Source organism: Panthera tigris, chromosome F3 (assembly GCF_018350195.1).
Source record: "Panthera tigris isolate Pti1 chromosome F3, P.tigris_Pti1_mat1.1, whole genome shotgun sequence".
Lineage (NCBI taxonomy): Eukaryota > Metazoa > Chordata > Mammalia > Carnivora > Felidae > Panthera > Panthera tigris.
In genome coordinates, this window is record NC_056678.1 from 17,516,597 (window position 1) to 17,538,787 (window position 22,191).

General features: G+C 48.0%; 1 protein-coding gene across 1 annotated transcript in view; it reads right to left on the minus strand.

Annotated features, from left to right (window-relative positions):
* TNR (tenascin R) overlaps window positions 1-22,191 on the minus strand; it is an 83,874-nt gene that overhangs the window by 39,568 nt on the left and 22,115 nt on the right. The window contains exons 7-10 of the mRNA XM_007084000.3: window positions 15,833-16,018; window positions 3,070-3,159; window positions 1,703-1,966; window positions 845-1,114 (exon numbers count right to left, since the gene is read on the minus strand). Of these exons, the coding sequence (XP_007084062.1) occupies window positions 845-1,114; window positions 1,703-1,966; window positions 3,070-3,159; window positions 15,833-16,018 (810 nt within the window). The remainder of the gene's footprint in view (window positions 1-844; window positions 1,115-1,702; window positions 1,967-3,069; window positions 3,160-15,832; window positions 16,019-22,191) is intronic.

Consider the following 22,191-nt stretch of genomic DNA (forward strand, 5'->3'; position numbering starts at 1 on the left):
TCATATGTTTTCTTTTGAACTGGGAGTAACATAGTCATTTTCCCTAGAGCAGCTTCTCTTAGACAAACCCAACTCTGTTTCTCTTAGTTTTTAGCAGCCACCTATGGTTCAGTTTGGAAAAACTGCCTATTGACTGTAGAGGGATTTCAGAGCACGAGTCCAGAACAAATCCACTTTCCGAAACTGTATTTCATTTGTACTGGGTACCTCATTTTTTTGACTACTGGAGGACTGCAGGGTCAAAACCAGCTGAGTGCTTAATGTACTTGTCTAGTTAGTGGGTTCTTGTCATTATATAGGAAACCACCCAAATACACATGTCCTCAGCCACATGCATACTCATATCTGGGATTACATTTGAGAATGATGAGATGAATTTGATCCAATAGTCTCACAGTGCCTGTGTTTTCCACACAACGTGCAAACCAACCCCACTCTCTGAGTACCAGGTTCCTACATGGCCGCATGCTAGTGCTCGTCCACATAATTTTGAGGAAGCATCATTTGTACGAGTGACCTTACTGAGCAGTCAAGAGATGGAGTTTCCTTTTGAAGGTTAACTCTCTTCAGGCTGGTAGTGTGAGAACCTCTGGACCAATGCATTCAAGCCCTGGCCTCCTCAAGACATTGAGTCTGTCCTACCTTCCCAATGGAAGCTTCCCATCTTATACATTTTATGCAGCCCTGGAAGAGGTGGCTCTTTCAGAACAGCTCACAGACCCTCTCTAGCCAAGTGAGGCAGGCCCCTACTTCTTGGGTGTTTCTCTTTGTAAATTTCATTGACTTGTTAAAGACCTTTGTAGGAACCCCCTTCACCACCTGCTGTCGAGCCCTCCCACCTCACCTGTGGTGATGGAGCCCACAATGGGTTCAGAGGTCACTGTGCCATGGACTGCCACCAGGTTCACGATGTACTCGGTGGCTGGCTGCAGACCCATCAGGACAGTGTGCCTCTTGGTAGCTTCCAGGGAGATCTCTGTCATCTCTTCCTCTTCATCCCGAGGGCTGTAGTTCAGAATGAGTCTGTCTGCTGGAGGGGATGGGTCACTCCAGGTTATGTTTACGCTGGAGGAGGTCACGTGAGAAAAGTGCAAATGGGAGATGGGGCGGAAGCCTGCAAAGCAGAGAAGATGATGGTTCTGAAACACACACGAGGTGGTGGGACCACTGGGCTAGGAGAGCCATCTGACTGAAGGGATCTGCTTTCCTTATCAATTACGACTGTACCTTCACCTGCTGACTCAGAGCTTACAGCCCCTTACTCTCTAGTCCTGTCCATCTCCTTTCTCCAAGCGTTATACTGAAAAATGAATGCCCTCATAATACTTCTTCCTAATACTCACCCAGGATTTCAAATCTTTGTCCTGGGAGAAATTTAACATGATCCCATGGATCCTCTGAATGCCCACTGATTTAGTGCAGATGGGGAAAGATGAACAGAATCAATCCCTATGTTCAGGTTTTAGAAAACCAGATACAAATTTTCAGGCACGTAGGTAGCTTTGATCCTCTCTCCCCCTTACTTCCAACCATTCTGTCTTGATGTATTTGTTAATTTCTCCTCAATCTCTTCTTTCTCTACCCACATTCCTCCTTCTCTAAACAAAATGGAGGCGTTGGAAGAGTAGGCTACCTAGATGACTTTCTCATACTAAGATCCATTGATCCCTGAACCCAGCTAGGATGTCTGCTACCCTGGTACCTGTGAAGGCATCCACGGTGGATTCGAAGCTTTGTTGCCGACCCCTCTCAGCAGTGATTGAAATGATGTACTCTGCCCCAGGCTCTAGATCTGTCAGTGTGTATGAGGTCCTGTCCTTGGGCACAGTGACTTCTGAGGCGATCCCGGAGGACGGGGTAAAGGTAATTCGGTAGTGGTCAATGGGGCCGTTGGCTTTGGTCCAGATGAGGGAGATGGAGGTTTCCGAGGAGGCTGTCACCATGAGGTCTCGGGGACTATCGAGTTCTGTGGATCAACATAAGTGGCCTATTTTACACAAGTTCCATACAAGGGCCAGTATTTATTGGAATTGGACCTCCCTGTGGATTTCTAACCTATAAACAGGCCTGCTGACCATGAGGATTAGCTTGTCATTGCTGACAATTCTGTCACCTTTTGTTAAGCACCTTCCCTTTGAAAGATGGCCAAGGGCTTGGTATATAGATGGACAATCTGCATAAAGGTATTAATAGCTCCAACACCATAGGAATACATCCACCTCTGGGACATACCTCTGGGACAAAGCTGGCTGTTGATTATCAAGCTTTCCATATTCATTTTCTTCCAGCCTTTGTCAGCAATCCAACCAGGGTAAACTAGGAGCCACCATCAAGTAGGGATATGACATTCCTGGCAATAGTAGCTACCCCTGTTCCTGAGGCCATTGTGACTGATCTGGCCATGGGTGTACAGGTAATTAGGTTTGATAACTCCTGGGGACCTGTGTCCTTGTGGTTCTCTTAGAGAGGTTGTCTATGTTGGAACGAGCCTTGGAGCAGGGATTGGCTCAAAATCCCCACCCCATGGCAGCTGCCTGTACCTAAAGTTCCAGAGTGATTTAGAAATTTACCCAGAATTTGGAAGCAAATATGCCAGATGCTGAGTGGCAAGGGTCTCAAGTGGAATTTTCCATTGCCCTTAGATTTAACAGGTTGTTTCCAAGTCTAAACCTTTATCCCTATGACCTTTCTGAGGGCTTCTGTCATCCATGGTGAGGGACATCACATTCTGCCTGCTCTGAGGTATTATATTAGAAAGACTTGCTATGACACCAACTGATTTCAAATTTTCCACCTCTGGGGGCAGCCCACCAGACCATGGGAGACCATGCACAGATCTGTGGGGAAGTGAGTGAGACTATCCTGCATGTTGATAGCAGAGGTTAGGCACAGAGATCAACGATCTGCAGGTAGATGTTGTTCCTAGGCTGATAACTGTCATCCAGGGACCTGTTCATTAGGGGGCATTGTCTTCTGACCGGCCCTTGCCAGGACAAGAAAGCCACAAGCCTCCGTGGCTTCTCAGGCTTGCACAGCATCCTGGTCTGCTTCTATAGCAGTCCTACTCACCAGTCCTGGCATTCATGGTGGCTGGTACACTTTGCTGTGAATTCATGACAGCAGATATTCCAACTCCATACTCCGTGCCAGGCACCAAATCTGTCGGTAGATGCAGAAACAAACATTATTCTGTGTGTGTGTCAGTGATGGGGAAGACAGAAAGGAGGGAAGCAAATAAGCTTAGATTCCTGTACAGATCTTATGTTTAGTCCTTCCTGAATCTCCTCCTAATTTTACCTAGTAGGAAATCCCAATTTCAACATTTAGGAAATCCATACCAAGTCAACAGGATGAAGTGCTCCATGCAGCTTCCTTCTTGCTGCTGGTCTCCTCGGGAAGGCAGCAAGGCTGCCCTTGTTAGTGACCTTCAGAAATGTGCTCTCCTTTGGAAGGTCTTCCAAAGGTCCTTAGAGTCTCAAGTTGGTTACGGCTGGTGAAGGGAGTTGTATAAGTTGTGAATTGGAGGAGGGATTGTATGGATATGGGCCTTTAAAGCATTTCTTTTTTTTTTTTTAATTTTTTTTAATGTTCATTTATTTTTGAGAGAGAGACAGAGCATGGGGGTGGGGGGAGGGGCAGAGAGAGAGAGGGAGACATAGAATCTGAAGCAGGCTCCAAGCTCTGAGCTGTCAGCACAGAACCCAACTCAGGGCTCGAGCCCAACGCAGGGCTCGAACCCACAAACCGTGAGATCATGACCTGAGCCAAAGTTGGATGTTTAATCGACTGAGCCACCCAGGTGCCCCTAAAGCATTTCTCGAATGCTGTGAGCATCAATCTGCACCTTTTATAGATAGGGATTGAAACCATATGGGGACTCCGGGATCCCTTCTAGGGAGCAACACTGGATGAATAGGCTACCAGGCCTTTAACATAGGGGCAGGCAGAAGCCTTGCTGCTGTGGGCTCCCTACCAAGGTTGTTAATTCAGATGCCAGGGTATTTAAAGTTATGGATTCAATCTTAGGATTGACTTCCAGGAGACTCTGGGAAGATGGAAAAAACGCAAAAACTGTCCAACTAAAGGATATAAACTTTTCTGGGGAAATCCTTTGGGGGATTAATACAAAGAATCACCGGGCGCCTTCCAGGATACCTGCAATTATCTGGGGTGTCTCCCTACTCTCTCCCATATTCATTTTCAGACTAACTGGCTTGACCGGTGTATTAATATCCTATTGCTGCTGTAATATATTACCACAATATCGTGGCTCAAACCAACGCAAGTCTATTATTTTATAGTTCAGCATCAGCAGGTCTGAAGTCTAAATGTTTCAGCAGGGTTGCAGCCTCTGGAGGCTCTGGGGGAGAAATCGTTTTTTTGCCTTTCCCACCTTCTAGAGGCTTCTTGCCTCCCTTGGCTTGTGGCTCCTTAATCCATCTTCAAAGCCGACAGCATAGCATTTTCATATCTGTTTTTCTTTCTGACCTCTGCCCCATCTTCTACTCTGATTCTGATCTCCCTGTATCTCTCTTATAAGCACCCTTGTTCTTATATTGGCCCCACCGAGATAACTTAACCACACCTACAATTTCCTTTTTGTCATGTAGGTTGACAGAGTCACATGTTCCTGGGATTAGAATGTAGACATCTTTAGGGACCATTATTCTAGCATCAAACTAGCACAAACTCACCCTCATTTACTAGAAGTGGGATTGTAGAAAAACACAAAAAGATCAAATCATCACATGTGGGGTCCCCCATGATGAGCCTGAGTCCTTCTGGTAGACATTTTGGTGGGGAGAGGGGCAATCTGTGTGGGGCCACAAGAGCCATGGCTGATGATCATGTTATTCTACATTTATATAACATTTGTTCTTTTCAAAGTACCTGGATGTGTTTTGACCCTCAGCACAACCTTGTGAGGATGGTGGAATGGGGAGTCTTTTCTCCATCTGCATTAGTTTCTTGTGGCCGCCATGACAAATGGTGACAAGGGGTGGCTTACAACAACAGAAATGTCATCTACCACAGTTCTAGAGTCTAGAGGGCCCAAAACAAGGTGCTGGGGGGGGGCAGTGCTCCTTCCCAAGGGGGAACTAAGGGGAACATCTTTCCTTGCCTCTTCCAGCTTTAGGTGGTTGCTGCCCATGTTGGGCATTCTGCTCCAGGCTCTGCCTCATAGTGTCTCAGTCTGCTCGGGTTGCTGTCACAAACTGCCATGGGCTGGGTGGTTTAAACCACATTTATTTCTCACAGTTCTGGAGACTGAGAAGTCCAAGATCAAGGCACCAACAGATTTGACATTGGGAGAGACCTCACTTCCTGGTTCATAGATGCCGTCACCTCTCTGTGTTTCCATTCAGTGGAAGGAACAAGAGAACTCTCTGGGGTCTCTTTTACAAGGGCACCAATCCCATTCATGAGGGCTACTTGCTCATGACCCAGTCACCTCCCAAAGTCCCTATCTGCTAATATCACACTGGGAATGAGGTTTCCAACACATGACTTTTGGGGGGATGCAAAACATTCAGTCTGTAACATGTGGCATTCTCCCTGTGTGTCTGTGTCTTCTCCCCTTCTTATGAAGGCACTGTGCACATTGGATTTAGGGCCCACCCTAATCTGTTGTGCCCTCATTTTAATTTGGTTCCCTCTGTAAAGACCCTATTTCCAAGTAAGGTCATATTCACAGGTTCCAGTTAGACATGAACTGGGGGTGGGGGGGGGGGGGGGGGGGGGGACACCATTCAAACCAGTACACCATCAAATTATGAAAAGAAACTAAGGCAAAGAGTAAGTGTATGGCCAGCTGGAGAGGACACTCAGACTTCTAGCCTCAGGGATTCGGGACTTTTAGGAGAACTGGAATGTCCCACCCCTCCCCCAATGTCGTCCCTTCCCCTGAGCAGCTGTGACTTCCCCGGGCTTCCTGAGGTAATAGGAATGACGTTGACAGGAAATGCATGGAGCAACCTTTCCTTAACAAATGGTTTGGTTTAATGAAGGAGAACGCTGCATGGTAGCCAGAGGGCTGTGCATCCCCTCGTCAGTAGAGCTTTAGTCCAGCCCAAAGCAATAACTGTCCCCATGCTTGAGTAAGACAGTACCTACCAGGCCTTACCAACCAGCCTCCCTTGAAGGAGTGTATGAGAGCCAGCCCTCTTTTCCCTTTCTCAGGCCAGCTCCAGCCCACTTCTTAACCCTTCATTCTTTCTTCCTCTGAAGTGTCAACACCAGTGGAGGTAAAGTTTGAAGAGTGACAGACTTTGAGGTCTGCCATACTTATGTTACCATTCATTCTCTGCCACTTTCTACCTGCGTCACTTTGAGACTTAGTATCTTTGAGCTTCAGTTTCTGTAGAATGGGAAACCCGGCGGTATTCGTCTCGAACAGTGGCCGTGAGGATTAAGTGCAGGACGGTGCCTAGCCCACGGCAATAGTAGCTGGTTTTATTATTACTTCACTCAGAGAACTATTCCAGGACCTTGAGTCCTTTTTTGTGTGTCCCAGGTAGGTAGAGGCTAGTCCTGGGCACACCTGTTGTCAGTTTGCTGGGGCTTAGCCTGTTAGCTCTGATGAAACAAGCGATTCTGGAAGTCCAGCTGTCAGCGAGGAGCTGGCCCCTGGCTGGGAGGAGTACCTGCCACTAGATTGAGTGGGTGATTGCGACGCCCCCGGAAACGTTGGAAGCACACATCTATCTCCGTCAATATGTTCGGCGAGTCCCAGGTACATCCTTGGTTGGAGAAATTAGGTTACCTTTGGAACATAAACTACTTTTCTTAGGCATCTGATTGAAACCTTCAATTGCCTATAATGAAGTAGAAATTCTCTGACGTAGATGAAGGGTGACAGATCGGGGGAGTAAGACAGAAATTATATGTTGCCGAACGGATCTAACATGTAACGTTTTCATCTGAGTTTCTTATTTATGAAGCTTAAATGAAATGTTCAATAATTTACAACGGAATCGTCTTTTCCCAGAAAAACTGCAGAGCAGAATTTAAAGTACTCTCGTCCCAGGCTTTCTGTCTAGGGGATGGGAAAGTGGGACTCGTTTATAGGTTCCTGCCTGCTGCTTTCTTTTGATTTTCTGCAGCTTTCTTCCTGTGCTACAAGTGAATTGTTGCTCTTTGCCAGCAGGTAAAATACAGTTCTGCTGGAAAAGAAAATGTGTATCCGAGGCGTATCCAGCACACTTATACATCAGGACTCTGTGGACTCCTAGGGATTTCTCACTTTTTAAAGACCCCATTGCTCTCTATCAATGCTCTCTTTATCTTTCCATCCACCTCCTGAAAATGGTGGCATTTGAATGGCTCTGTTCCCTTTTCTTCACAACAGCTCAGAAAATTCATCCCATGGGAAACCACCACTCTCCATGCCTTTGTTTGGCTTGGAGGTTGACGCTTTTCTCAACTCTTTCACTGCATACCCATTCTTCGCTGAACTCCCAAAGGCATGCAGTTCATTCACTCACCAAACATTATTGAGGGCCTCCTCTGTGCCAGGCACAGGGTTGGGTACTGGGGATATCAGGGTGAGCCAAATGGACATCACCCTTGCCCTCAGTGATATAAAAGAAATCCGTACTGAAGGAGGAAATTATTTATTGAGCACCCACAATACACCCAGCACTGAGCTTCATGCAGTGGAGAGTCTAGAAGAACAATGAAAAAGAAAGGGAGGGAAGAAATGAGGCCTAAAAATTAGAGGCAAGTTTTTTGAGGGTCTGATGGTCAAGAGTACTCCTACTAGCTATAGGTTCTTAGAGATTTGTACCTGTTACCTCACTTAATCCCCCCGCGGCTCTGCTGGGAAGGCATTACTGATGAGCAAAAAGAGGCTCCGAGAAGTCCATTCCTTGACTAAGGTCATAAAGCTAATATACAATAAAACTGGCTTTGGAACTCAAGTCCTTTGTTTTTTCCTGCCATGTCCTAGCATGGTCCCTGTCCCTATGAGAGGAGGGTCCCTATCCTCCAGAGGAGTGGACTAGCTGATTGGAATTTCAGTAATTGGGCACTACACCACAGGCTTGCTAACTAAGGAAACCATTTCAGAGGGCGGACAGGATCAGCATGCCTGTAGTGACCAAGGGAAGCTTTCTAGAAGAGGGACTTGAGTTGAACCTTGAAAGCTAGCCAAGATTAGGAAAGGTCGAGGGAAGGGGATATGGAATTCTCTGGTGGGCAGGATGGGGCACGCGAGCAGGAAGAGATTAATTAGGGCTGAAGAGCGAGAGGAATGAGCACATTGTCCCCTGCAGCGCAAGGGCCGTGGGTGATGAATGTAGAATGACTCACTTCCCTCTGTTTAGGAAACCTATTCTTCCAGCCTCCTGCTGCTAGGAGGGAAGTCATGGGGCGAAGCAGCCCCGAGAAGCTGAGATTGCTACTTCTTACCAGCAAAACCATGAATGACATCTGGGATCTGCAGGCTTGGTCGGGTTCAGGTAGATCCATAGAAATGGGGACCCTTTCCATCTCTAAATCCCTGGGCTCATCTCCTGAGTACTGTGAACCTCAAGTCTACCAAACTGGGTGAGGGATTTGGTTGGCCCTAGTGTATTCACAGGACACCTGCTCTCAAAGGGAGGGGAAGATTGAGGACCCTGTGCCCAAGGAGTTTGCAGACCATCTCTCAGTTTTTACAACAATGATGTTATTATGTTGTTACTGTTAGTTTTCATGTTGGTCTCCTCACTAGACCCTTAGGCCTTGAGTTAAGGGATTTGACTTTTTTTTTTATATTTTAAAGTTTTTTAAATGTGTTTTTAATTAATTTTGAGAAAGGAAGAGAGAGAGAAAGAATGCACACATGTAAGCAAGGGAGGGGAAGAGAGAGAGGGAGAGAGAGAGAGAGAGAGAGAGAGAGAGAGAATTCCAAGCAGACTCTGTGCTGTCACTGTAGAGCCCTACGTGGGGCTGGATCCAATGACCGTGAGATTATGATCTGAGCCGAAATCATGAGTCAAGTGCTTACTTAACTGACTGACCCACCCAGGTGCCCCTTGATTTTTTATATTTTAATTCAGAATGTAGCATAGTGGAAGAAATACGTGATGCATGGAAGCAGCATAGCAAGGGTGACAGGAATGCTGGAAAGACTTATGAGGGCATATCTGAACTGGGTTTTGAAGGATCAGAGGTATCTGGGCCGAGAAAGGGCATTGCGGGCAGAACGAATAACACAGGCAACAGCCGATCTGGTAAAATAACTCACGAAAACCAGGGATCTAATGGAGGGCCCCTCATAAGGAAGAGTTCCAACAGTGGAATTTGGGTACTAGAGATTTATAGATGGGAAATAATTGGAGAGAGACAGAGGATCTCCTGGGAACCCCTGACATCACACCAGATGGGCAACATCTACTTTTTACTATCATGGAGGTCTAAGCTCCCAGGCTCCCCATCCTTATCATCTTGGGTTATGGTGGATGCTTCTCCAGGGTTCCCTGAATGAATCAGGTTTTGGAGGACATCTACCAATTTTTTGAGTGTGGACGACGTTCAACCATCAAGAGAAGCAGTCAATCCCATGCTGACTTTAAGGGAAAGTATGACCCCACAAACCTATATTAAAAAATAATAATACTAAGGAATATTCTAGAATGCAGCTCTCTTGTTGCCAGTGAGATTAATGATAAACATGGCCCATCACCCCTGTCCCGTAGGAACATCGTATCTCTGGGTCTTTACTGTAAATAGGCTCTCCCTGCTGAAGAAGCCAAAGCAGAAGATGAAAAGTTCCCACGTGGCTTTCTCCTGGTTCCTTTGCTCTAGTCCTTTAACACAAATAAGGGCACAGACGCCCTTATGTGCCAGCTCTGTGAGGAGGAAAGCTGTGGAAGCTTCTGGCCATTCCCCCCTCTCCTCCATGTGGGTCTTTGCAGCCCACTCCCCACTTTCTGGCCCCCAGAAGGCAGCACCTTGTTCAGAGGGTGCCTTACCAGAGTGGCCACTTGGGGTCGCTGTGACTTCACCTGAAGGAGGCTGAGAACCATCTGGCCTGGGCCACAGGCCTATTGCCCAACTCCTCCTCAGAAGAGCCTGCCTGGCATTGAAGGTCTGGCCCTGGGTCTGGTGTTTGTGCCCTGGCACATCAGGGAGTGCAGACAGGGTGAAGTGAACATCAAGTGCCTTGGTCAGCACTGTTTTGCCAGCTGGACTTCTCAGGGAGTCTCGGGTTTCTTCACGGAAAATCATCCTGTGGACATACACACGGACCTCTGCACCTTCGGGAGCCCACCTTCTCACCACCAGACCCCGTGGGAGCCCGGGGAGGAAAATGTGGGTTTGGGGAGAGGCGTCTGTTCCAAGCCCCCAGAAACCAGCGGCCTCCAAGGTGGCAACTCCCAGACCCAAGTCGTGACGTCGGCCTTGTGCGTGAGTGAATGTATCGTGTGTGGCAGCTGTAGGTCTTTGTCTCCTTGCAATCTTGTGTCGTACCGTGATGTCTGTAGGAATCTTCAAGGCCCTGGGTTTCCTAAGCCCGGGTGCTGATTTTTCTGGTTAGCAGCGTGTGGCCTGGGGATAGAGTTGCTCAGGGCTGTGATGAACTGGCTCTGGGGGCCTGGGTTCGAGCCCAGCACTCACAGGGCCATAGGGGCCAGCTCCTTTAACCTTTCTCTTGGCCACGGGGCTCCTCACGTGTGGGCTCCTGTTCATGCGGGAGCACCAGGCAGAAGAGTGTGGACGGCTGAGGACGAACCCCTCTTCCCTCCTGGCAAAACCCTGCAGCCACAGGCCTCTGATGATAGATATAGAGGAGTCACCTCAGACACAGAGCGGTGTTTATCATTTGCATTGGGTGGAGGCAGGGCTTTGTGACTGAATTCCAGTCAAGGAATGAGAATCTCCTTCTTTTCCCACCGTCTCCCACATTTTCTGTCTTTCCTTCCTCCTTCCAGAGTTTTCTTTAGGGTTTATGGTTTCTCATCGCTGCCCAGAAAACAGTGGTACGTGTCCTTGGTAAGTGCTGCCTGTCTAACTGAGAGGTACCTTGATGCGCCTGTGAAATACATAACTCTCAGCACCCCTTTGGGACTCCAGGTATGGTACACAGGCCAAGCACACATCATCCCGGCCGAGAGGCTGAGCCTACAAAACTGATCATTAAGGACACAGAAACCACCAGAGCAGAGGAAAAAAAATCATTGCAGACATTGAGTCTGTTGTTCAGAAACAAGTTCATACTCCAGAGGGAATTCACTGGGCATTGCCTGTGGAGAATAATGGAAAAGAAATGTCTGGCATTTTGTGCCCGGGCCTGGCCTCTGTGTTGCAAAGGGAGAGGCATGTGTGGGGAAAGGCTCTGCCAGGGGCCGCTTGCCGCGAGCCCTCTGCGTGACTCAGAGGCCCAGAGAGTCAGCCAGGGCCTGCGTCCCACAGCGCAGGGGTGATCGGTGGCTGTGAAGACGAGGGCTTCAGCAGGGAATAGCAGACACAGATGCCACAGGACGTCAGGGCTTAGAGTCAGCTGTGAGAAGAACGGGGGTGTGAACTTGTACTGGGGAGAGGCCAGGCTACTGTGCACCCAGTCTGAGCTTTGTGGGGATTAAAAACCATACCAGATCGAATGGCTGTTGAATGTTCACTATGAGTCGGTCTCCATCCCAGGTGCTTGTATACGCAGATATATATGATCTCATTTAACCCTCCCAACAACCCCGTGAGAAAGATGTGATGTTCTTCAGACCAGGGAACTGAAGCTTGGGAAATTGAAGAAATTTGCCCCAAACGCACATCCCTGAAGTCAGTCTCAAACCAAAGCTGGCAACTTCAGAAGCCATGCTCTGAATGAGCACCTCTCACAAATCACCTGGGGGTCTTCTAGAACGCAGACGCTGATTTAGTAGATGTGGTGGCGGGGGGAGAGGGCTGTAAAAGCTCCTGGGTTGACGACTTGTGGCTGGTGCCCACACCACACTGTGAGAAGCATGGTCTCTGCTCTGTGCCACGCCCATTACAGGAAGTCCTAAACCGTTAGCTCACTGACCTCCTCCCGCTCCTCCCCCTACCCTCCTCATCCCTCACCATCATCAGCCACGTACGGAGTTTGCTATGTTAAAAATACTACTTTACATTCATTAAATATATGATCTCATTAAAGCCTCATCATGGCACAGTGATGTAAGCGATGTTATTCCCGTTTTACAGAAGACAAAACAGAGGCTTAGGCAGATTAAGTCTGTTGTCCCAAAGCACACTGGAAGTGGTCGTGCCTGGATGCAGGATCCAAAGTTCTGGCTCCTAACATGTTCCACAGAACAAAGCATTCAAATAAACCTGGGGCAAGAGGCAAAGGGACCTTGTGCTAAGAGTCTCCATTATGATTTTTTTCTTTCTCTTTTGTATTTATTTTTATTTTTACTTTTTAAATTATTTTAATGAGAGAGGGAGTGTGGGAAGCACAGAGGAAGAGGGAGAGAGAGAATCTTAAGCAGGCTCCACGCTCAGCACGGAGCCCAATGTGGGCGGGGCTCAATCTCTTGACCATGAGATCATGACCTGAGCGAAAATCAAGAGTCAGATGCTCAAGCGACTGAGCCGCTCAGGCACCCCTTCAGGGTCTTTTTTAAAAATGGAGATATAATTGACATATGACATTCTATTAGTTTCAGGTGTAGAACATAACAATTCGATATTGGCATACGAAATGATAACCACGGTAAGTCTAGTTAACATCCATCACCACGAATAGTTATAATTTTTTTTCTAGTGATGAGAATTTTTAAGATCTACTTTCTTAGCAGCTTTCAAATATATGACAGAGTTTATTGACTACAGTCATCCCCATGACTTACTTATTTTATAGCTGGAAGTTTGTATCTTTGACCATTTTCATCCATTTTGCCCACCTCCCCTCCATCCCCCACGCCGGTCAACCCTCAGTCCGTTCTCTGTGACTATGTGCTCCGCAGTTGTTCTTGACTAGGAGGTAGGACATGTGAGGATGTGCAGAGTTGGAAGTTTCTACCTTCTCTTTCTGGCGAGGGAGGAATTGCCTCAGGTGAGCCCGAAATGCTCTTCCCACCTGTGGCTGGGGTCTTGCTTTATACATGCAAATAAACAACTTGTTTGGAATGAGAAAACAAAACAAAACAAAACTCAGGCCTTGGAGGCTGAAAAACTTTCCTTTTAGTGTCCAAGTTGGGGGGCGAGGGAAAAAACACAAGTATCTAGAGCTGGGATCAAACTTCTGCCTCATTTTGCCTTCCCTCCTTTCAAGTCCGTCCTTCTCTTCCCCCAGATACCACAGGAAGAGAGCCAATAACCCTTGTAATTTGCATCTCAGCAAGTACAGACATACTTGATTTCCTTACATGCCTATAATTCCTTCTTAAATCACATAAAGCTATTTGCCTTTATAAATCTCCCCAGCAGTGAGCTCCCTGGGATAATTACGTGGAATATATGTTTACAGTTTTATTTCATAAGCTCAACTCTAACCAAAAAATGGACCTCGCTAAGCCCACTCCTCAATAATAATTTCTCCGTTCCTTATAAGTCTACAGCATTTACATTTTGAGTGTCCTTTACTTTTAAGTTCTTTAGTACAAGCAGCCATGAGATGGAAGGCTTTTGACAAGTGTCAGAAGAGCTGCCTTGGAGCCACAGCTGTGCCTCTTGGGAGTTCTGCGAGCGTGGGCAAGTTTCCAGACTCTCTGGGCCTCAGTTTCCTCATCCAGAAAATGGGGTTGGTGACATCTGTCATGAGGTTATGGTGAAGAGTCAATAAGCTATAACTATGGGGAGGTGCCTGGAATAAGATAGATGATCAATGAATGTAGAATCTTCTTTCCCAGGCCTGGGAAATAATAACTAGGACGTGACTGGATGCCACTCTATCTCTCTCAGGATTTTATGGCTTATCCTCCATCTGAACAACTAGCCATCGTTTTTGTAAATTGCTAATTGCCAAATCAGCCTGCGGCTCTAGGCAAGGGGGGGGGCTGCACTTGGACTCAGTTCCCTCCTGCATCATTTCAGTTTTTTTGTTTTGCTTAATCTTTGTGAACGTCTCCTTCTCTCTGTGGAGGCCTTTACACCAGCTGGTGTGTTCCTGCTATGTTTAATTCACCCCCATTAACCTGCTTGGTCAGCAGATCTTTCCATCTCCTTGCTGTGCTTCGAGGAGTGCGTCTGTCTGGAAAAAGCATTTATTATATTTACTTTAACTGGCCTCATTTTGCAAGGCGGTCTGGGATTTCGGTTCGGGAGGAAAACAGCTTTGATTATACTGCCCTTGTTTACCGTATGCACTCTTTGCTATGTATCCCTTATCTACTAAGATGGCAAGTGCTTTTGCAGGAAGCCAAGACACAAGTTAAATGAAGTCTCGGTGAGCTCACTGGTAGCCCCTGGGTGGCCACTTTGCACAGTCTCCTTCACCTGAAAACCATGTCCAACATTTCCAGTCATCTACCTTTCAGTGCAGTCCAGTGGGCAGGTTTTCCTGGATGGGTGTGTCTAAGGTCCCAGGAGGAGCACTGGCTAGGGCCCACATCCCCAGGGGGACAGGGAGTGCTCCCCAGCCAAGTGTCATGGTGATCTAGGGTGTTGACTTAGTCCACACTATCATCCTCTCGCCCTCTGATTGCAGCATAGCTCCCTGACCAGTCTCTGCCTCTGGCCTTGCCCTCCTCCCACCCACTGTCCACACAGCAGCTACATCTATGTAGTCATTGTATCACCTTATTTAAAATCCCTCCATGACTCCCCATTGCCCTCAAGAATAAACTCAAACTCTTTATGGGGTGTATAGCATGAGTAGGCTCTCCCCTTCTCGAACTGGTCTCTTGTACTCTATGCCCCAGTCATAGTGAATGTTTGCTCTTTCTTTCTTCTCTTCCTTCCTTCCTTCCTTCCTTCCTTCCTTCCTTCCTTCTTTCCCTTCCCTTCCTCCCTCCTCTTTCTTCTTTCTTTCTTCCTTCCTTCCTTCCTTCCTTCCTTCCTTCCTTCCCTTCCTCCCTCCTCTTTCTTCTTTCTTTCTTTCTTTCTTTCTTTCTTTCTTTCTTTCTTTCCTTCCCTTCCCTTTCTCCCTCTTTTCTTTCTTTCTTTCTTTCTTTCTTTCTTTCTTTCTTTCTTTCCTCCCTTCCTTCCTTCCTTTCATCTATCCATCACTTACCTTGGACTTAGACACTTTGCTGGAGTCAATAGTGAGCAAAACCCAGTTGGTCCCCATTCACAGAGCTTTAGATCCAGGGTGGAGACCAACAACAGAATAATGACACCCACAGGGTATAATGATAACCTGAGCAACACTGTGAGGACAGTGGTCACCAGTGAGAGGAGGCAGCAGGGCTGGATAACCTGATCTCACCTGGGGACCATGCAGGCTCCCTAGGAAGTGACAAGTGAACAAAGAGGTAAAAGGGAGGCAGACATAACCGGGTGAAGAGGATGGTGGGACAGCCTGACAGGTGGTGGGAACAGCATGTCCCAAGCCCTGTGGCAGCAGGGAAAAGGTGTTTGAGGAACTGTCGGACGCAGACCTGTGGTCCTGGAGCACGGGGAACACCAGGGCACATGGGAGGGCGGGGAGACAGGAGAAGACTGTGGGGAAACCAGGCAGGGCATGTGGGCCATGTGAAGAGGTTAGGAGAGAACGTGTGAAGGCTACCTGCGGTGGTCTGTATGAGACTTGTAGTAGATTTGGCCAAGTGACAGAAGACAATGGAGGGCAGGAGATGCACAACAGGGACTTGAGAGAGTAAATGAGTGGGATCTGGGGATGGCAGGGTGGAGCTGGGTGCACTGGGAGGAGAGCGGTGAGGGTGTGGGGTTAGGAACCGATGTGCCCCTGGAGCCAGGGTGTACTCACCTGTGAGGGTGGCTCTGGTGGTTGGACCGATACTCTTGGGGACCAGCATCTCGTGGTATTGCTCACCCGCCAGGGTGCTGTATACGACCTTGTACTCCTGGACCTCTGCTTCACTGTTGTCCCACTCCAGATCAAGGCTGGTGGCCGTGTGGGAGCCAACCCGCAGGTTCTTGGGGGCGTCAATCTCTAAAAAGAGTCAGAAATCACCAAAATTTGGGTTTGTCACGCATCTTGAACTTTAACACGCTTTGGGGCGAGAGCCCGTAGCTCCTGACCCTCTGCTTCACGGTTTGAGTCAACTCCAGGGCTGGTCTTGAGCTTTTGGCCTGCCAGGTTAGCCACACCAGATTCTATGGGCAGTTTGGAGAATTTTACTTGGGAGTTAGATATCAACACACTTTACGCTTGCCCCATTTCCATTCAGGGAATGTTCTAGAATATTTCCCGAATGATGGTGGTGGTATTCTAGAAATTTATTTTTGAGACAGAGAGAGACAGAGCATGAACAGGGGAGGGGCAGAGAGAGAGGAAGACACAGAATCTGAAACAGGCTCCAGGCTCTGAGCAGTCAGGACAGAGCCCGACGCGAGGCTCGAACTCACGGACCGTGAGATCATGACCTGAGCCGAAGTCGGATGCTTAACCGACCAAGCCATCTGTCTCTCTCTGTCTCAAAAATAAATAAACGTTAAAAAAAAATTATTAGAAATTTAAAAATGAACCAGTTATCATAAGCTTGACACACTAAGTGAGGGAAAAACCGCAGGAGGAAAAAAAATCAGAGACGGCTTCCAAGTGATTATGACAGAATAGAGTAATAGGAAATTTGGCCACCAAGTTCAAAGGAGACAGTTGATTGCAAGACTTTGAAGTATAAGCTGTCTTCCCTGGGTTTACCTGCATAGATACTGATGAAAGGTTTATAGGAAATTAAGTATACACCTAGGGGATGTGATGTAGTGGAAAGAATATAGGATTTGGGGTTAGACCTCTGAGCCCAGCTCTACCATAGTTAAGTCTTCGGTCATGTGAGGTGTCACTGGGCCTTAATGGCCACATCTGTAAAATGGGCTAATAACACCAATATTTCAAGTTGTCCTACAGATAGGACAGTGCATGTGACATGTGTGGCATGGTACCTGGTGCAAAAACAGGTGCCTAAACCCTGGGAGGACCTCCTGTTGCCTCTGAAGTTTGTCCTGAGTTCCAACAACATGGCGCCCCCAATGCTTGCTCTCTGGAGTTCCAAAGACTCCTCTGCAAAGGGAGACCACCAGCACACAATCTCTCCCACAGTCCTGGGTGGCTGATTCTTTCTCCCCGAGACTGGTCATCTCCTCAGGCTAATTTAGGCAGAAACAACATAAACAACTTGCAGGGTAAGAGGTCATGAAAACTGCCCCTTTAAAAAGTTCTCAATAAGTCTTATCTTTGAGACTTGAATTTCACTTTGAAGTGGACCAGCTCTTTGTTCTGAGAAAACCTCCAGCAGACTTCTAATTTGCAAATGCCAGGCAAGTATATACCAATTGTTCTTGGGGAAGACAGAGCACTGTGAATCAATCTGAGTGCAGCTGCTCCAGAGTGAGAAGTGTTCTGTTTAGTGATGTAAATTAGGTGAATCTTTTAGCAGATTTATGTCTCTGCAGCTTATTTTTTCTGAGGAATGTTTCCTTACTCAATGTGGAGCTGGCATGCAGGATTCTGTGCGTTCTTGACATGCTGGGTGTGTTATTTCTCTAGCCTTGGGATGGAGAGAGGGGCAAATGGGAAGAACATGCTGGATCCTGTGCCCCGAAATCTCACGCAGGAGCAGAGGCTGCGATAAAGGACCCAACCGGGTGTGGGGTGTAAGGCCTGAATGGACCCGGAGCAAAGGGAAGTTAGAGTTAGAGTTCAGGTTGAGTCCTGTACTTACCTACTGCTCTTCACGACTAAAAATCCCAGACCTTGAAAACTATGCTTTTTGTTTTCTGGAATTTTTTGGCCTTAGAACCTATGCACTGTGGATAGGGGGCAGTGTTTTCCCTGAAGGAACCAGACACTTTCCACATCAGCGATGCCAAAAGAGGTCAATTCTGGGAATAAGGGCTTGAGAATGTTGTAGTAGGCAGTTAGTTAGGTTCTTACAGGATGCTTGGAGGCCAGCAAAGGGGAGGTCATGGCCAACTGGGAGAAAGTCAGAGGCTGCCCTGACCTGAACCACAAGAAAGGGAATTAAACCAGACAGGCCCAAGATGGCTGACAAAGTAGGCCAAAGTTCACGTTATTCCTTCATTATACTACATTGCCATACTAAAATCTTTTCTTAAGGGTGCCATGACAGGAAACCCCTGACCAAATAAAGAAGAAAAAGTGCATATAACCCACATTCCTGAAGATACCACCCTGCTTCCAAGAGATCCCTGCCTCAAGTAATGAATATTCCATTCCCTTGTTAACAACTGTCAATAAAAGATGGAAACCCAAGTCCCAGTGGGCGCAGCTCTCCCTTGAGCTCTCCTGCTCTCACATCTAGAGAGTGTACTTTTGCTTTAATAAACTTTCCTTTATCCATTTTGAGATTATTTTTGTGACTGGTGTAAGAAAGTGGTCTAGTTTCATTCTTCTGCATGTTGCTGTCCAGTTCTCCCAGCACCATTTGTTAAAGAGACTGTCTTTTCTCCATTGGATATTCTTTCCTGCTTTGTCAAAGATTAGTTGGCCATACTTTTGTGGGTCTAATTCTGGAGTCTCTATTCTATTCCATTGGTCTATGTGTCTGTTTTTGTGCCAATACCATGCTGTCTATACACAATGGAATACTACATGACAATGAGAAAGAACGAAATATGGCCCTTTGTAGCAACATGGATGGAACTGGAGAGTGTTATGCTAAGTGAAATAAGCCATACAGAGAAAGACAGATACCATATGGTTTCACTCTTATGTGGATCTGGAGAAACTTAACAGAAGTCTATGGGGGAGGGGAAGAAAAAAAAAAAGAGGTTAGAGAGGGAGAGAGCCAAAGCATAAGAGACTCTTAAAAACTGAGAACAAACTGAGGGTTGATGGGGGGTGGGAGGGAGGGGAGGGTGGGTGATGGGTATTGAGGAGGGCACCTTTTGGGATGAACACTGGGTGTTGTATGGAAACCAATTTGACAATACATTTCATATTAAAAAATAAATAAATAAACTTTCCTACTTGTACTGCTCATCCGCTGTGTTGTGTCTGTCCTTGAATCCTTTCTCATGGCGAGACCAAGAGCCCCTGGCAGCGACAGCTTTTGGATGGGCTGGGTCAAGGCCTGAGGGCCTGAGGTCTCCCTAGTCCACCCCGCAACAGGAGGGGGTCTTAGGAATGGGGTGGAATGAAATGGTTTGCTCCCCTGGGTCTTGAAGCCTGATCTCTCTCTAGGGGGGACAACTCAAGGGCTCCCCTGTAGGTACAAGCTGGTCTGGTATCTGCAACAGGTCAGCAAGCCAGGGGAAGGCAAAGGCAGATGTCCAGGGTGGCCCTGTTGAGGGGCTTGGGGGCTGTGGACATCTAGTCCCTAAAACATAAAATTAGCTCACGCCTTTCTCCTCCTGAAAAATTGCCTGTTGCTTCCTATTACAAACTCCTAATCGTCTCATGCAGGGCTCTGTGCTTCTCAGACATCATCTTGTATCACTTCCACCCTAATTCACTGTGCTCCAGTTGTGCTGACGTTTTTTCTACTCCTGAAACACATCAAACTTACTCCCACCTCAGGGCCTTTGCACTGCCTGCTACTTTTGACTGGTATGCTCCTCCCTGGATCAACACATGGCTTAGGTCACTTAGGTCTTGGTTAAAACTCCACTCCCTCAATGAGGCATTTCTGAACCACTCAATCCAATGTGGCCCTTCCTCTGTAGCATCCATTTTGCTTCTCAGCAAAATTCTCCTGTGTGTTTCTTCTCCTCTTCCCCCACTGGAATGTACCTCATGTGAACTGAGTTCTTATCTGTCTTGTTTATTCTGTAGCCTCAGTGCCTAGAACAGTGCTTGGCACCTGCTAGGTGTTCAATAGGCACATGTGAAGTGACTGAAAGTTCCGTTTTCGGTCTCGTCTGCCACCTCAAAGCCTTTTGAAAAGTCTTGTTAGAAGTTTCGACCGTGGGGCTGTGAGGGCGCTTGAGGCGAGGTGGTAGAGGGAAAAGTAGCTTTGACTGAAGGCAACTGGTCTCTGCTGGGGTGATGAATGCCATCCAGGCTGCACCTGCACGTGAGAGGATCCCTGCAGAATCGCTACTGAGCAGGTCGGGTCTCTGACTGTTGTGACGTGGGCCTCTGTAGTCGTTTTTGGCATTGCCGCAGACTGGGGGGCTCGAACACCAGAAATGTGTTGTCTCACAGACTGGAAGTTCAAGATCAGGATGTTGGAAGGGTGGCTTCCTTCTGAGGGCTGTAGGGGAGAATCTGTTCTAGGCCTGTCTCTGACTGCTTGCTGTCAATCTGAGGTGTCCCTTGGGCTTGTAGAAGAATCACCCCAATCTCTGTCGTGTATCTTCACCTGGTGCTCTCTCTGGGTATGTGTTTGCCTCTGTGTCCAAATTTCCCCTTTTTATAAGGACACGGTCATATTGGATTAGGGTTGGCCCCAACGACCTCATTTAATCTGGTCATCAGCAAATGCCTTATTTCCCAACAAGGTCACATATACAGGTACTGAGGGGTAAGACTTCGACATCTTTCTGGGGACACAGTTCAACGCATAACAGCATTCAAGAGAGGCTTGGGGCATTCAAAGCAGCAGTCTCTGCTTAGCGGAATGCCCTGGAGGCCAAGTTTGGCGTCCTGAGGGATGTGCTCAGAGAGGACGCCTCTCCCGTGGACAGAAAGAGTCCCAGGATGTCCCCCATGAGGGCAACTGAAACCAGAGCCACCAAGGGCCGGGGCATCCTGGAGCTGGCTGCTCTCTAACCACTGGCCTAGTGTGTTTCCATCACGGCTCTTTCCTTTTGGGGAGCAGTTCTAAGACCCAGGCAACTATCGTGCTCACCGTGCAGGAAACAAATCTCTGCTTTAATTGCTTGTGCAATTAGTGCGCTCCTAGTGCCGGAGACGTCACCTGGAAAAACACTTTGGCTAATTTGAATTTAAGCGGAGCTCCGAAATGACTGAGGGCCCTGCCGCGAGGGTCTGGGCACCCTCTCCGCATGCATTCCGCAGGCAGCCCCGGCCCGGGAGAGCTCGAGCGGAAGCTGCTGGCATGTCCCCACCCCCACGTGCCCCTCACCCCCAGAGCGGAGGGGAAGCAGGCTGGGGTTACAGGCGAGGAGGCAGCCTCCCTAACAGCTGCCGATCCGCCGGGAGACCGGAAACAGAGCTGAAATTCGGGGAGCTCCGAGGAGGCAGAATGTAATTGTCTCGATTGGAATTTTCCTGGGCCACCAGCCAATCCTGCTTCCATCTTGTCGACCTAAGCATCAAGAATTTGCCTTTCATCATGCTGCTTGAGAGCGCCCTTCTCCTTTTCTGCCTCTTCAGACTCCTTATCTGAGCAAAGCACAAGGAAACCACTATTCAAACAAAAAACGGTCTTGAAATTCAGAATGGAAAGCAGGCCTCGCGGCCCCCAGGAGATCCCGCCACCAGAGCAGGGCAGCAGGCAGGTGGGAGGGGTGGGGGAGGGGGGCTGACCTTGAATTCATCAGGAAGGGACATGGAGTAAGGTCATGCGGAGCCCTGATCAGTGTGGATTAAGTGAAGGAGAAGAAGAAGAGAGAAATGGGCAGAATTTAGTTCCTTTTTTTAGGTGTATATTCAGTCCCTGGGGATCCCAAGATGTGTTTAGTAGAACCTCGGACCGGGATCCCGTGGGTGGGGTGGAGTCTGGTACAGGAGCTGGGAGAAAGCCTCTCTCTCGGAATCAAACTCTGCCTTCTCTATGTCCTCAATGTCCACACTTGCTGCCTGTTAGCAGGGAGGCTTTGCCCTCTCCCAGGGTGTCCCTCTGTGCAGAGGGAGCCCCATTATAAGACTCCAGCCTCCCTCTTGCCTAGGCTGGGGAAGGTGGACTTTGTAGCAGGACCTGGGCACTGCCCTTCTGCTCCCCTCTCTCATGGGAACCCGCTGCCCCCAGGGATCAGGCTTGTTCCTCGATGCTGTACCTAAATCCTAAGCCTAGTAGTCCTCCCAACTTCTGCCACATGGGGGCACTTGCCCAGGGCCGCAGGGACCATTACCTTGGGAGCCCATCTATAGCTCTAACACTAAGTTGCAGGCTCCAGTCTAGGGGATATTTTGGCTTCCATCTGTCGTATCCTTTGCTTTATTTATCAACTGATTTTAAACACCGCTAAAGGATACTGGTGCTGTTTATTGAACCACCCGAAGCCCCTCGGCTGGCT